General features: G+C 46.6%; 1 protein-coding gene across 21 annotated transcripts in view; it reads right to left on the bottom strand.

Moving 5' to 3' along the window:
• The window catches only part of APOD (apolipoprotein D), a 34,324-nt gene that overhangs the window by 12,088 nt on the left and 7,637 nt on the right, over positions 1–14,599 (bottom strand). For 8 of the 21 annotated variants that reach the window (XM_080624231.1, XM_080624214.1, XM_080624213.1 and 5 more), the window contains 3 exons: positions 7,552–10,363; positions 6,338–6,446; positions 2,348–2,553 (listed from right to left, as the gene is read on the bottom strand). In XM_080624231.1, the coding sequence (XP_080480357.1) occupies positions 2,348–2,403 (56 nt within the window). In that variant the 5' untranslated portion in view covers positions 2,404–2,553; positions 6,338–6,446; positions 7,552–10,363. Of the gene's footprint in view, positions 1–1,367; positions 2,324–2,347; positions 2,554–6,337; positions 6,447–6,626; positions 6,766–7,551; positions 10,364–14,599 lie in introns of those variants that run through there. The other 13 variants (XM_080624222.1, XM_080624221.1, XM_080624220.1 and 10 more) reach the window with 11 other exon arrangements.

The raw sequence follows: 14,599 nt of genomic DNA on the forward strand, positions 1-14,599 counted from the left end.
CACATGAGTTTGCCCAGCAGTTCCTTGTTTAACCATGCTGGTCTCCTGGCTCCCTTGATTTCCTACCCATTGGGACGCTCTGATCCTGAGCTTGGAAGAAGTGTTCCTTGAATGCTGACCAACCATCTTGAGCCCCTTTACCACCTAGTACCCTTTCCCATGGGACTTCCCTTAGCAATTGATTGAAGAGGCCAAAGTTGGCCCTTCGGATATCCAGAATTGTGGCCTTGCTAGGTATTCTATTCCTCCCACACAGGATCCTAAACTCTACCATCTCATGGTCACTGCAGCCAAGGTTGCCATTGACCATCACCACTTCAACCAGACCCTCCTTGTTGGTGAGTACTAGATCCAGCAGCGCTCCTCTCCTAGTTGGTTTGTCCACCATTTGCATTAAGAAGTTATCATCAATGCACTGGAGGAACCTCATAGACTGTGAATGATTGGCTGTGTGAATCATGTACGGTGTTTGGGGTAGCCTCAAACCCTCAGATATCCTCCAGTCTTAGACCTCAAGACTGTTTTATATGAATTTATGTATGCATCTGGAAGAGCTAAGGGTGGCACTTTAGCCCTGATGGACTGCTCCACCAGCCAGGACAACACTTTCAAGTCCTGTCTCTGAGCCACCCAGTCTCACACCACACTCAGAGGAGAATTCTAAGAATTGCCTTTCTGAAAGAGCAAGTTGCATCTCTCCTCACAGCCTGCAGAGTGCAAAGACACTGAAATACGTGTTTGGCTTTGCCCATGAATAGCTGTACTGAGGCCAGTGAGCCCAAGCACACATGCCTTGCATTGCAACACAGGCCCAAGTGTTTGCTAGACTGAGCTTTACATTATACAGAAAATAAGTAACAAATTTGGTGGTCAGTGCTCTGACTTTGATTTAATATAGTTATGGTCTGAAATAGCACAGAGATACCATTCATAGTGAGTTTCACTTGTTGATGAAGGCATGCAGGGAGGGGATGAGGCTGGGACTTAGTGCAGGGGCTGAGAGTATTTGAAGACGACAAGGAGGAGAGGTGCTTCCTATGTGTGTGCATGGTGCTGTGGCAGTTTCCAGTAAAAGCACCAGCACCTTCTCCACAACAGTGCTGGCCTCAAGAAAACTCAATGTTGGAGTGCCTTGGTGGGATGGAGAGACCACTGCACCCACCAGATGACTCCATCCTGCACCTCCTCTGAGCCGCCCCATGCCACACAGCCAAGCTACTGTGCTATCTCACCCTCTTTAAAAATAGCCTTTCCCAAGCCCCCAGGCATATTTTCTGCAGGCACTTTCCCCCTATCAAAGTGCACCTTGGCTATATAAGAGTGCTTGATCTCCATCTTCTTCTCTGGAGGGCTGTCAGGGTACCTACCTGCACAAGCATTCATGCACTGCTTTCTATAGGAAAAGAGGCCACATAGTCATACTTCAGCCACTCACTGGATGTCTCTGGTGGGATGCAGGGACTGCCACGACAGTAGATGATGGAGGTGTGGGGCCTTATCAGGGTATATTCCCTCTCCCGCCAGCCCTCTCATTAGTCATGCTTCCTGGAGCCATGGTTGCACCTCATTAGAGCTGGAAGGGGAAGGTGTTTCACTGTGGTCTGAATGCTTTAACACCTCTGAGTAGGCAGAAACCAGGAAGGGAACGTAAGGACACAGGGTGCTGGCAGCCTGCTGGCTGACTGTCATAGTAACCCTGGTTAAAGTCCCACCAGGAAAATGACTTCCCCTGCAGCACTTGACCCCACAAGGTGACAGGTACCACCAGCACCCCTGGGAGCACAATCACTCTGGCAGGCAGGCCCTGGAGTTATGCAGAAAAAAAACCATGAAGAGCTTTCACCCGAGCTGCAGTTCAAGGTCCCTGGGCAAGGTGCATGTGGGGTGATGGTTAACCCTGGTGCCTGCTAAAAGCAGCACAACAGTGTTAATGCTTACACTCATCCCTGGCACCTTCCTCCCTGGAGCTGTAAAAGTTCAGAGGACTTCATAAGCCCCTTGTAGCAGTTTTCATGCAGGAGACTGGAAATGACACATTTTTTGTTCTGCGACAAAAAGTAATCCAGCTTCTGGAAAGTGGGATAACACCTGTTCTGGCATCCATTATAACAATAGAATGAGAAAACAGCACTGTGTTGCATTGCAATGTGTACTTTGGGGTTTTCTGCTTTCCAGCATGGGTAGGGTGGTGGCAAAGATGGCTGGGATGGTAATGGATTTCGGTGTAGGCAAAGTGACTTGTTCAGCACACGTAGCAAGCCAGTGGCAGTGCCAGGACCAGAAGTGCTGGATCTCAGTCCTAGACAGAAGCTTTTCCACTATACCATTAAAACAGACCAGCTCTTACCTGGTTACTCCACTGGGTGCTCTCTTTACAATCAAATCAGAAATTCTTTCTTTCATTTTTCCTGTCTCTATTTTTATTGATGCCTTGGCAAACACAGCAAAGGAAGATCTGCTAGGCTTGCAGGTGAGCAGCGCTGCTCTGGCTGTGTGCTGGAGCTGTTAAAGGCTCAGAAACTTCACTGGTCTTCACAACGTCATCTGCAGGTCCTGCATGAGAAAGAGCTTTTGTACAAGGGGCCACGCTAAGTGGATGGACAACCTTGTGCCATGCTGGCTGGGAACAGGCAGGCAGAGGGGATGGTAAAAGCAAGAAACTGGTAGGCAGACCAAATGTCACCATGTACTCTTCAAAGCAAACCCACAAAACTCATGGTATTTGGGCCAGTTTTGTGATGGCAAGGGCTATGAAACTGCAAAGCTGGCAATGGCACAGCAGTACCATAGAGTCTTAGAAACACTCACTCTTAAAAATAGAGGTATTTTTCCAAGAAGCCAGAAAACTTCAGCCCATGTTGATTCCTTGGGGCTTGAAGCTGCCTGATAGCACTGATTCTTTCATTAAAGGTAACCTGACAATGACGTTCCTTATCGGAAGAGATCAGAAAAATGCCTCCCTGACCATACCTATGGCATGAAAACACAAACAACTTCTCTGTCAAGGGCAGAGGAAAGTGACATGCACAGGAAAGAGGATGGGCAGAGACCCACTCTTTTACTGCTCTGTGGACAAAAGGTGCTATAGGGCTAACTGCGCTCAGGAGACCAAATTAAACCACCCTGAGGGGAGCGAATTGCTGCATGTTCACTGCACCATGTGTGTGATAACTGCACCTGAACACTGCCTGAGGCAAGCGCTGTGCCCAGAGCTGCCCCCTACACCAGTGAGCCAATGCCACTGGCCAACCTTGCTGCCTGTGTGCCTGGAGCAGGAGACGTGCTCACCACACAGCTCATCAGGTCAGTGCACGGCTCTCCACACATCCTACTGAGTGCTCTCAGGAGCTGCTTCACCATCAAGACACCACAAGAGAAGTCACTGCATGCTGCAGCAGACCTGTGCACACAGCCACTTTGTGCCTCCTGGTAGCTTTTGTCAGGGCACAAGTGTTATTTCTCATCCCTGTTTTGAGGTGGACAGAGGTCTGCTCTCTTCCTCAAAGGGTACCAGGGGAGCAGATGATATGGCTGTATCAGCAGTATCCCTGTGGCCCTTCCAGCACCACTGAGAATGAATTAAATGTATCCGGCTGCAGGCCAGTCCCCAGAAGTGGAATTGGCTCTCTTACAAATTCTCCTGCTATTTGTAGCATCTCTCCAAATCCCAGGGCTCAGGCTGCTGGCTGAGAAACCTGCTGGTATCGGGTTTGGTTTGTTTCTAAGACATTTCTAAGCATTGTGATTGCACAAGATGCTGAAACCTCATGTTACAAAACCACAGGCAAAGGACAGGTGCTGCCATTGCTATTTCACAGCATCATCATTTTGGGGGGATCTCCAACTTAGAAAGATAAACCCATCCTGGATTTCCTAGATCTTAACTTTTCTAAAATGCTAAGCAAGGATCCTTTCTGTTCCAGGGTGCGCTGGGTGCCACTGTTGCAGAGCTGGGTGCCGATGAGCAGAGGACCCTGCAGAAGCACCAAGCCTCTGAAGGCACCCTGCTCCCTGCACTGCCCTGGCTGCAGGCACAGCGGCTGGGCCAGCATCACTCTGTGCAAAACAGGACCTCAGCGGCCTTTCTGAGCTGTTGCAGCTGTTGCAGAGTTCCATAGTACAGCTTCCTAAACTTCATTTGACATTGTCGTGGTTTAAGCCCAGGCTGTAAATTAGAACCATGCAGTCTACTTCCCCCCCCCCTGCCCCCAGAGGGATGGGGAGGAGAATCGAAAGAATGTAACTCCCACGGGTTGAGATAAGAACAGTCCAGTAACTAAGGTATAACACAAATCACTACTGCTGCTACCAATAATAATAATGATAAGAGAAATAACAAGGGAAGAGAATACGATACCGCCCGCCGGAAATGAGCCCGACAGAAAAGAGGACGTGCCCTTCCGGTTAACTCCCAGTTACCTCCCCTGGGCATGACGTGCTGTGGTATGGAATACCTCTTTGTCTAGTTTGGGTCAGGTGTCCTGTCCCTGCTTCCTCCCAGCTTTTCCTCCTCCCTGGCAGAGCATGAGACTCACAAAGTCCTTGGTCAGGGTAAACATTCTGACCAGCAACTGAAAACATCGACTTTATCAGTATTATTCCCAGGCCGAAAGTCAAAACCACAGCACTGCACCAGCTACTAAGAAGGAGAAAAAACTGACTGCTGCTGCTGAACCCAGGACAACATGTTTAGCACTTAATCTTTTCCAACCAATACTGCTGATGCTTTTCTTTGATCTTTTTTCTCTAGGAAGACAAGGAACCCGCCAGAAAGCAGCCCACATGAGAAACACTGTGTCCCCACACAGAGACTTTTGGAAGCAGCAGAAGCACCACTAGGGAAGCCGAAGCAAGGCCATGACCTGGAGCACAGGCAAGCTGTCCTGGGAATCTGCTATTCCAGGGACGTTTTGATCTGTGTTTTCAGGGCTGTTGTGATGTGTGAAAGCTACTGCCATCACTGGCCTCCTTTCCCCAAAAACATTTCTGGCAGTGGACAGTTCCTCAGATGCAGGTTTAGAGTCAGACATGCAAGAAGCGCTTCTCAAATCCTAAACTTTCCCCTAACATTAGTGACTCCATCCCAGGTGTCAAAGCAACAGGTTACATAGCAGACATTGCCAGCACACCACAAATCAGTGATACACATTATCTGAGTGGAAACAGAAGCATCCTTTAGCTTGGACCTACTAGGCAAAGGAGAGCAGCTGCTTTGTTAACACTTGGTATCCCTTGCAGATTTGTTTCTTTGCCAGTGTTCCATAACCAGAGAGCACCTACAGGGCCACCACTTAAGAGGAGAGTGGCACACTGAAGTCTCCTGATGGCCAACATTATCTAAGAGAAATCACATCCCGCTGCCTACAAACATTCCTCCAAACGCTGGGTCCTGTCCAGCAGTGCCAAGCAGGTTGCCAGTAACATGACACAGGTCATATTTGCGTTGGCTCTGCAACTTTTCAGGATCTTTAGCTACATCAGAACAGCAAACCTAGGACATCAGCCACTCATGACACTGGTAAAGACTTTTGAAGCCCAGAGGAAGTAGCATTCATTCCCATCCTCTGCATCACTCACTGTAGCGATAAACACGTACAGGACTATCAATATAATACAGGACAATCAAGGGATCTCTATAGCAACTTGCTGCTTCTCTCTGCCTGAAATGAACCACTTCCTCTGCAGCTCTTGCCACTAAGAAGAGACTTGGTTTCTCTCAGTTTTTAAAGATCATCTTTATTTACTTCACCTGCAATAAAGGGTCTTTTAAACTCTCCCTTTGCAGCTAGTGGAGGTTTCATGTTGGGCTAAATTAAGAACCACAGGTGTCATGAAGCCTGGGACATATACTGGAGCATCTCCCTTATGAGGAAAGGCTGAGGGAGCTGGGTCTCTATAGTTTGGAGAAGAGGAGACTGAGGGGTGACCTTATTAGTGTATATAAATATATAAAGGGGGAGTGTCACGAGGATGGAGCCAGGCTCTTCTCAGTGGCAAACAATGATAGGACAAGGGGTAATGGGTACAAACTGGAACACAAGAGGTTCCACTTAAACTTGAGAAGAAACTTCTTCTCAGTGAGGGTGACGGAACACTGGAACAGGCTGCCCAGGGGGGTTGTGGAGTCTCCTTCTCTGGAGACATTCAAAACTTGCCTGGACACATTCCTGTGTAACCTTATCTAGGTATTCCTGCTCCGGCAGGGGGATTGAACTAGATGATCTTTTGAGGTCCCTTCCAATCTCTAACATACTGTGATACTTGCCACTGTTTTGGAACTTGTTTTTTGGTCAAGACAGAAAGAACTGTCTGGAGTATCCAGACTCACAGTGCTTACCTGGTAGAACCCACGAGGCCCCTTGCTGTGTTAAGGTAAATCAGAGCAAATGTGACATGCAGAGGAGCACCTTTTGGTTCCCAGAATCATTGTAGAGAGCCATGCAGGCCTGAAAGGGAAAACAGAAACACTTTACAAAGGCTAAAGGGTGCACCAAGGACCTGGACTACTGCTGTCTTCCAAAGCTTTGTGAGAAACATGCAGAAAAAGGCAGGACACTGCCACAGCCTCAGCAGCTGGCCCCTGGTGGGGGAAACAACAACAACAACAACAAAAAAGTCATAGGCACCTTTGGCAGTCTAACTCCTTGTAGGATACCACAGCAGCCATAAGCATGGACTTCCAGAGGATTCCACTGAACTTTCTTCTGGCTCCTCCGTCCTCTAGCTTTGAAGATTACTGTCAAATGGAACTGAGATGTCTTCCCTCTGTTACTCATCAACAAGACAACAATCTGTCCTCAATGCCTGCATTAATGCAACACTATGGCAGAACAAGGGTCTAGCTATCTCAAGGGATGGATTTCAGAGCCAGATTTCATCTTGGCTTTGCTCTGATGGCTCAGAGACATGATCATCTGCACAGCACAGAAACACTTAATACTTGCTCTTTCTGCCCCAGCACTCTGCTGCTCTTGGCACAGAGCTCCCCACCCAGGCAGCCACCAGATCACCTGATCACTCCTAGCACTTCTCAGGGGGGCAGAGGAAGACACTGGAGCTCACATGCTGGGATAACCTAACCCAGACTCAGCCACGAGGTCCTTGTATGGCTCCAGACACTTCTTGGTTTGCAAGTCTCCATTCTGTCTGTGAGAAGAGCTCCTTATCACCACTATAGCATTTGGATTAGTTACATGCAGAGTGCTGAGGCAATACATAATGCTCTGCACCACTCTCTCAACACTGTCATTTGAGGGGAACCACATAAAGTACAAATGGTGTGTGTGCTTGCTCTCTCTAGCTGCCTTCTGCTGATGAAATGGGTGCACTGCCCATTCTGCTCCAGGCAGTTCTCAACAAGCCTTCATAGTCCCACTACCTGCTGAACCACCACCACCACCACCTCTTTAATTACTGAGCCCCATTGAATCCCAACCTGATCTTCAAAGGGGGTAGGAAAACCAACGTAGGAACAAGCACTGGAGATACGTGCTTTAAAAATCTCAGTTATTTTATTTTCTGTGCAAATCACTGCTACTTAACATTACTCACATTTCACAGTGCAGGGGGCAGAAATTATTATAACACTGCATAAACTGCAGTTCAGTGAGATCATTCTGGGTCCTGGATCCCAGGCAACCTCCACGTGCTGATGATCTGGAACAGAAAAGAACTGCACAGCCAGCATTTCCAACAGCTGTTACTTGTAATACAAGCTACATCCAGAGCATCGCCAAGGGAAGCCTGCTTTCCTCCTCAGGTATCACAGCTGCATACAGACTCCAAGCATTTACAGCCAGTGGCATATAAAAAGCTTACAGCAGTTTCCAAGTCAGAGCTAGCAAAGACAGATGAGGAAAGAGTAAATGATAAGCTCTTTACATATCAACTTAATCTCGTGTATGACAAAACAGAACGAAGTTGAGCAGTGGAAAGGAAAGCTGGTCCCTAGAGTAAGAGGGTATGGTCCCGGCCTGGCCAGCAGCACCCACAGCTTGCTGGCTGCTCCACTAGCAGTCACCACTGGGACAGAGGGAACAGGGCATGAAGCCAGGCAGCCCCAGCACTTGGAGAAATGACTGAAATCCTGTGTATACCCAAAAGGAGACCCTTGGGGATACTGTACAAAAGTAGCTCATACCAGTTATCAGGAGGTTTTCTGAGAAGACAGTCATGTGTGACATGGAAATTTCACTGTGCAATATTAAAAGAAATGTGTCATGTAAAGCACCATTCCAGAGCTCAGTCAGGCCACACTGATTTGGGAAGGCAAGAGCCAACCCCACACCATAAAAATGGAGCCCAGCATGAGGTGGTGACATGAAGGAAGCAGAGGGATGGCTGGACAGCATCTGTACTGTTGGATAGTGCAGGCACCGGTCCCCAAGGTACCATGAGAGGAGCCACATTTGTTTGCTACATCAGATTCAACCCTGTCCCACAAAGCTCATTAGCAGTGGGTGGGTGGAGAGGCTGCAAGTACCAGCATCCACAGGGATGCTGAGGGATGGCTCAGACCTCACTTATTACTGGAAGGGCTTCTCTCTGCCCAGCCTGTCTGCAGTCGCTGGGTCTGGCACCTCCTGGCCACAGTATGGGAAGGTAAGAACTTTTCTTTGCAGGGATCTGACCCCCCCCACCTAGGTAATGATGCTGTTTAGAGGCAGTGCTGCTGTTTTCCAGGAAAGAACAGACAGTCACAGAGCAGCACAAAGCTGTGACTGACCCATTTTCAATCAAATAGAAAACTGTTTTTGTTTCCCATTTTAGTTTCTCCCTTCAAGACATCTCATAGCAACAGCTTTGCTCTGCTATTAGCAGCCTGTCCTTGTAAAGAAAAGCAAGAGCCCATTAATGAGCCAAATTTATCACCAAGAGAATTCTGCTGACCTAATTTACACTAGCCACGTATCTGACCCATTATGTTAACCTTCCTCTGCCTCCTCCACAGTTAAACACCTTTCACCTTTAACTGGGACAGCAGGGAATACAAACAGCAAGAATTAGGAAAAAAAAACCATCCAAACACAAAACCCACGCTGTTCTCAACGTCCACACGACTCCATAACACAGGACTTGAAGGCATAACCCAAAGTGAAAGCACAGAGAGGAGATCTGACGTGCTGCTGTCTATGGGCAGCAAAAAGCAATTGTCTCAACTCCCACGCCAGTCCAACTGCAGAGCTCTGGCAGCTTGTGTTAGATCCTGCACTGCCTAGGGGCAGTGACAGCAGTGGTCACTTCTCTGTGGGTATCTGTCCTTCCCCAAGACAAGGTGTATGCAATTATGGTTTCAGATGCACTTGAACAGGCCCTTTGAAATCTCATCAGCTATTCATACAGAGAGATGTTTCACAGCCCTGGAGCACGACACCCTTCTGCAGCTTGAAATTTTAGCTGAGAAACAAGTGGGCAGCTTTGCTCTCTCATTCCACACCTAAGCACAGCTTGGAGGGACTGTGAGAACCATCTGCTGACCTGAGGGGTAAGCTACCTCTTGTAGTGAGATATGCCTTGTTTAGTGGGTACTTGCTTTCTGGAAATGGTATCTGAGCAATCTTCTCAATATAACCCCATTTCATCCTCACAGAACATGCAGCTGTGCCAGCATTCTCCCACATGTACTAAATAAAGCAGCTCTTCAGAGTTCTGCTCATACATTTCTTTTTTTTTTTTTTATTTTTCCTTTTTTTTTTTTTTTTTTAATAGGAACCAAAGACTTTTGTTAATACTGTTATTTGTAAGGTATTTAAAATGGCTGTTATTGACTCATTTATTCCACAGCTACCACTCTGCAATCATCTGCTGAATTGAGTAACATGAAGGGAAAAGATTTAGTTATCCAGACATAAGCACTTAGTGGATGCTGGACACCAGGATCATCTTATCTGGTCTCCAAATTACTCTTTTTCTAAAGGTGGGCTGGAGTCCTGTATCGTATTTGCCAGCATGGCACAAAGGTCTCCCATATCCTGGGATGTCTAAGATAGCACCTGCTGTGTAGGTGCCTGGACTGCCCCAAGAGTGGCCTATAATACCAACTGCTTATATAGCATGTTGAGCCCTGCTGTCTAGTTTGGGTGCATGCCCCAGACCCTCCTTGGACTGCACAGGCATTCCCTGAAGCACACTCCAAGTCATGATTTTTAGCTACATCTCTTTGCTGTGCTGCAAAAGCTCTTTCCACGTCTTGCCACACTGCCCACCATGTACCTTTAGCTCTGGGAATGAAGGCAGAAAAGAATTTGTCATTCGTATGGTGCCCCACAGGTTGATCTCTGGCACCTTCTTGTAGTTGTCTAGACTTGCAAATTCCACCTCTATGAAGGTGAGATGCCAGCATTGTTCACCAGGACCCACAGACCTGCCAACAGACACATGGTTAGAGAATGTAATGAGTAAAAGTGTCACAGAAAAGTCACCTTCTTTGTTGTTCAAGGTAACCCAACTCCTTGACAAAGAACTGGGTGCTTCTATGGAAAAAAATTGTAGAGAAAACCCAGCAAGAAGAAGAAATACACTCTTGGTATAGCAGAAGTGAAGCCAGGGGGGCTTGTTTGGAACACCTGGGAGAGTGATGGGGCCACACAAGCATTGCCTCCCTCAATGTCTCCTCTAAGGACAAATCCTGCCCTGGTACTTGGTACAGCTGGATTTGTCTTACTCTCTTTTATGCCTCCTGTCAGTCCCAGATTTTTCTTCACTCAGTGACTTTCATCATGGTGTTTGCAATTTGGAAAAGGCTGGACTTTCCTTCAAAAGCATGTATCTTGGATATCCAAATCCCCTTCACAACTCTGACCCACTGTTTCAGACAGTGCATGGTACTGATTTGCATGTTCATGGCCTAGTTAACAGCTGATGTATTTTACTCCAGGTATTTGGTTTCTCTCAGCCCTAACTGTGGCAAACTTACAACCAACCCTTAAAACTACTAGACTTTAAAAAGGAACATCTTTTGTACATGCAGTCCTGCAAAACCTGACTTGAATGTGCTTACCAAGAGATTCTGCACTGAGCCCTTTACATGGCCAGGACTTAGCAGGTCACGGAGGATTTGACCTTTTGAAATGATTACTGCAGGAGTCCCAGGGGCAAGTGTTTTTAGGACTGAGTCCATACTTTAAGAATTTGTTGAAGCACAGGACTATGCAGCCCAAAACAGCAGGAGGAACAAACCAGAGCTGGAACAAGATAACAGAGTTGTTCCACATTAGGTGTCCTGCCACACACCATGGTTATTTCTCACTGTGTAAGTCGAAGTCCCTTTCCACTTCCCAACCTCCCTCTTACCACCAAGAACACACACAGGATTAAGAGAGAGTCTTCATGTCCAGGGAGCTCTGACACTGCTATCAAAAGCACCCACATCATGCCACCCTGTTGATAAAGTTTATTAAGCTCACTCTCAAATTTTTCGGGCTGTTTGCCCTGCCTCTGTTCCATAGCTTCCTGCCTGATGTATGAAAGTCTTAACTTCCAGCCTATATTTATTCATGGTCAGATATTGTTGTGGAATGGACTCAGTCGGAGATCAATGTGGTCAGACAAAAGCCATTTAGGATAGAAAACTAACACTTTATATACTATTTCTTAAAGTTGTTTGCACTAACTTGGCCCATTGTGATTGGATACATATCTTTAAGGCCCTTAACAACTAACATATAATTGGTTAAGCACAGGTGTGAGAACCTGACCTTCAAAGTTTTCCAATAGTCCTCAATTTAGCAACCCAGTAAATTCCAGCTCCTTCTTATCTTGCTGGGATTCTCATTCCCAGTGCCTCGCTCCCATCCTCCTTCACCTTTTGCTGTTCCTTGGTTCATGTCGAACTCCACGTACGCACTTGCTGATCTGGGTACATGGCTGTTCTTTGCCAGAAAGTCATCCACAAGATATAAATATGTATTGTACCAAACACAGCCCTCTATGCAAACTGCACCATTGTCCAATATATACCAATGGAATTTATCCTCCTGGTGCATTTAAAAAACACCAACGTGTCCTTGCTAGCCCAGCTCTCTAGTCTCACACCAGGCTTAGTAACCCTGCACTATACTCAGCTAAGTCTGCTCTTCCTGAAAGCTGTTGGCCTTTACAGAAAAGCTGTGTACAGCAGACCAGAGAAGGTCACATGCGACCCAGTGATAACAGGGCATTAACCATTCCCTCGTGGTCTGTCTCAGAATGGATTTGCCTATTACAGCTGCATTCCCACATTTTCCAGCTCTCACATGGTGATCCCAACACCCTTTAGCCCAGCACACCTGTCTCTGACTGACAGTGGTGAATACTTCTCCAGTTCACTGGCCTGCAGCTACATCCTCCTCCAAACCAACCCTTTCCCAATCCACACCGGGCCACAACAGCCCCAGGGGCTGTCTGGGATGCCAGCTAAGTCGTGGCCTGCAGCAAAAGCCAAAAAAAACCATCTTGCTCACCTATCCTTACTTCTGGTTTTATTAATTCAGGTTTCTAAAGGCCCCAGTCAGGTAGTTCTACTCCTGCTCTGCTCAAGATCCCCCGCCTGTCACCATTGTGCATACTGAAGTTGCCAGCTTTAATGGGTCAAGATAACTGAAATTCACATTCATCTGGCAGCTAGCACAGCATCTCAACCTGAATGGGGTCCCTTGCATTGCTGCAAAGCAGGTTCTAATCACTATCAGGAGGACCACGAAAACAAGACATGGATGGTGTAATTTCACCAGGAACAAGAAGCTATTCAGGGCAAATTTGGCAGGGATTTGCCAAAGCCACAAAAGGCTTAAACTGTCAGTCCCAAACTGACCTTTGCAGAGTATTCCTGATTCTAAGTTTCAGTATGACAACTTCCCATTTCTTGGGTTATGAGGTTAGATTCAGGGATGTTCACTTTATTTAAAATACCTCATTCTTGGAATTTCATCACTCACCAATCAGGCCATATTACATACACAACAAACTGCTGAGAGGTACTCAGTCACAGGGCTGTTTGCTGGTCAGGGGTAAGTTTATTGAACAGGACCTTATCACTATTACTTCTTTAGTGTCAACAATAGAGTGGAAACTGCTAATACTGAAAACAAACAGGGGCACTCCTATCAAAATGAGTTCAGCCTTGTGTACACAGAACAAGAGAGGAGTTATAAGTGTACAGTGCACGAACAGTTCTGCACAAGCTCCTCTGGGGCCACACTGTGCAACAAGCACCTCTGTGCAAGGCACCTCAGTCTCAATAGTGTCTGTGTTCCAGTACTTACTTATTGAGCACTATTTCCTGGCAAGTCCCAAACCTCAATCACATTGATGGTCTTAAAAAGAAGCCTTTGCTGCTTTGCACGCTGTGCTGGGGCAAACAACTACAGGATAAGGCTCTTGAGAGCAGGAGGAACCGGTCCAACTTGCTGATCAAGAATGGAAGATTTCTGCCCCTGCTTCACAAGGGGTTTTGCAAACACTGCTGCATTTATAAAAGCAACATAGCTGCTCCCTTATAAGCTTTTCCTCAGAGAGAAATGGTTCTGTGCCACCACTGCTGTTGCTGTGCTCTTCAGGAACATCTTGAGAAGCTGCAAAATGTATGATGAGGGCTGGGTGACTGTGTAGGAAGAAAAATCATGCAGAGAGAATGTGTGGGATCCGAGCTTGTACATTACTCGGTTATATTTCATATGCTTGTTTTAGGAGGGTGTGCTCATGTAATTTGTATGAAGATTAGAGCTATTGTTATTTACTAGCCTTATACTTGCTGGGAACAAGACAGGCCCATGGCAGTCTTATCCAAGCTTTAAAAGGAGCAACCACGCTCCAGCCACAGGAACCCGAGGTAGTAAGAACATGATGGCTCTACTTTCCTTTCTATTCTATTCCTTTCTTTCCTCCCTACCCCACTAACAATAGAGATTCTGTTACTACTGTGAGGTTATTTTTGTTTAGTCAAACATAAGCACAGTTCAAACTCCAAGTTTTAGCTAGTCACTTCCACACAGGATTACTGCATAAGCCTTACAGCCTTGCTCAGGTGAGACACAAGTAAAACTGAAAAGAGCACAGATTAGCCATGTGGTTCCATAGTGGGCTGAAGGTGTAATTCACTAAATTCCTTCTTGAATCACAGGCTCTGCCACATTAGGGAGGAAAAAGTTATGAATCAGTGAGTCACCATGCCTGGCTGCCACTCTTCTTTTAGCACTTGATACCAACTCCTACAGCACAAGGGCAAACAAGGTGAGCAACCCTCCCACAGTCACCTGCTCAGCTGCCTCTGAGCCAGGCTGAGCTAAAAAATATGTAACCACCTAGTCTTTTCTATATGTATCTTGGGCTATTTAATGAACACAGTATACAGCACCTGGCCTCCACCTCCAGGCCAATAAGCACTGATGTGTGGTGAAGGAGAAGAGCTGAAACATCCATTACAGCCTTGAAAAAAAGAGGGTAGCTCTCTCAAAAAAAAAAAAAAAAAAAAGAAAATATAAATATATAGTTATGTTGGCATTATGACAATAGTAGGAAGGAGAGGCTGGCCCCACAGTTGCGTACCATTTCACAACTGACTTATTTCCAGTTATCACAAAACAGCGAATCAAGACTTCAAGCTCTTTTAGTACACATCAGG

The sequence above is a fragment of the Psittacula echo genome (genome assembly GCF_963264785.1).
Source record: "Psittacula echo genome assembly, chromosome: 7".
NCBI lineage: Eukaryota > Metazoa > Chordata > Aves > Psittaciformes > Psittacidae > Psittacula > Psittacula echo.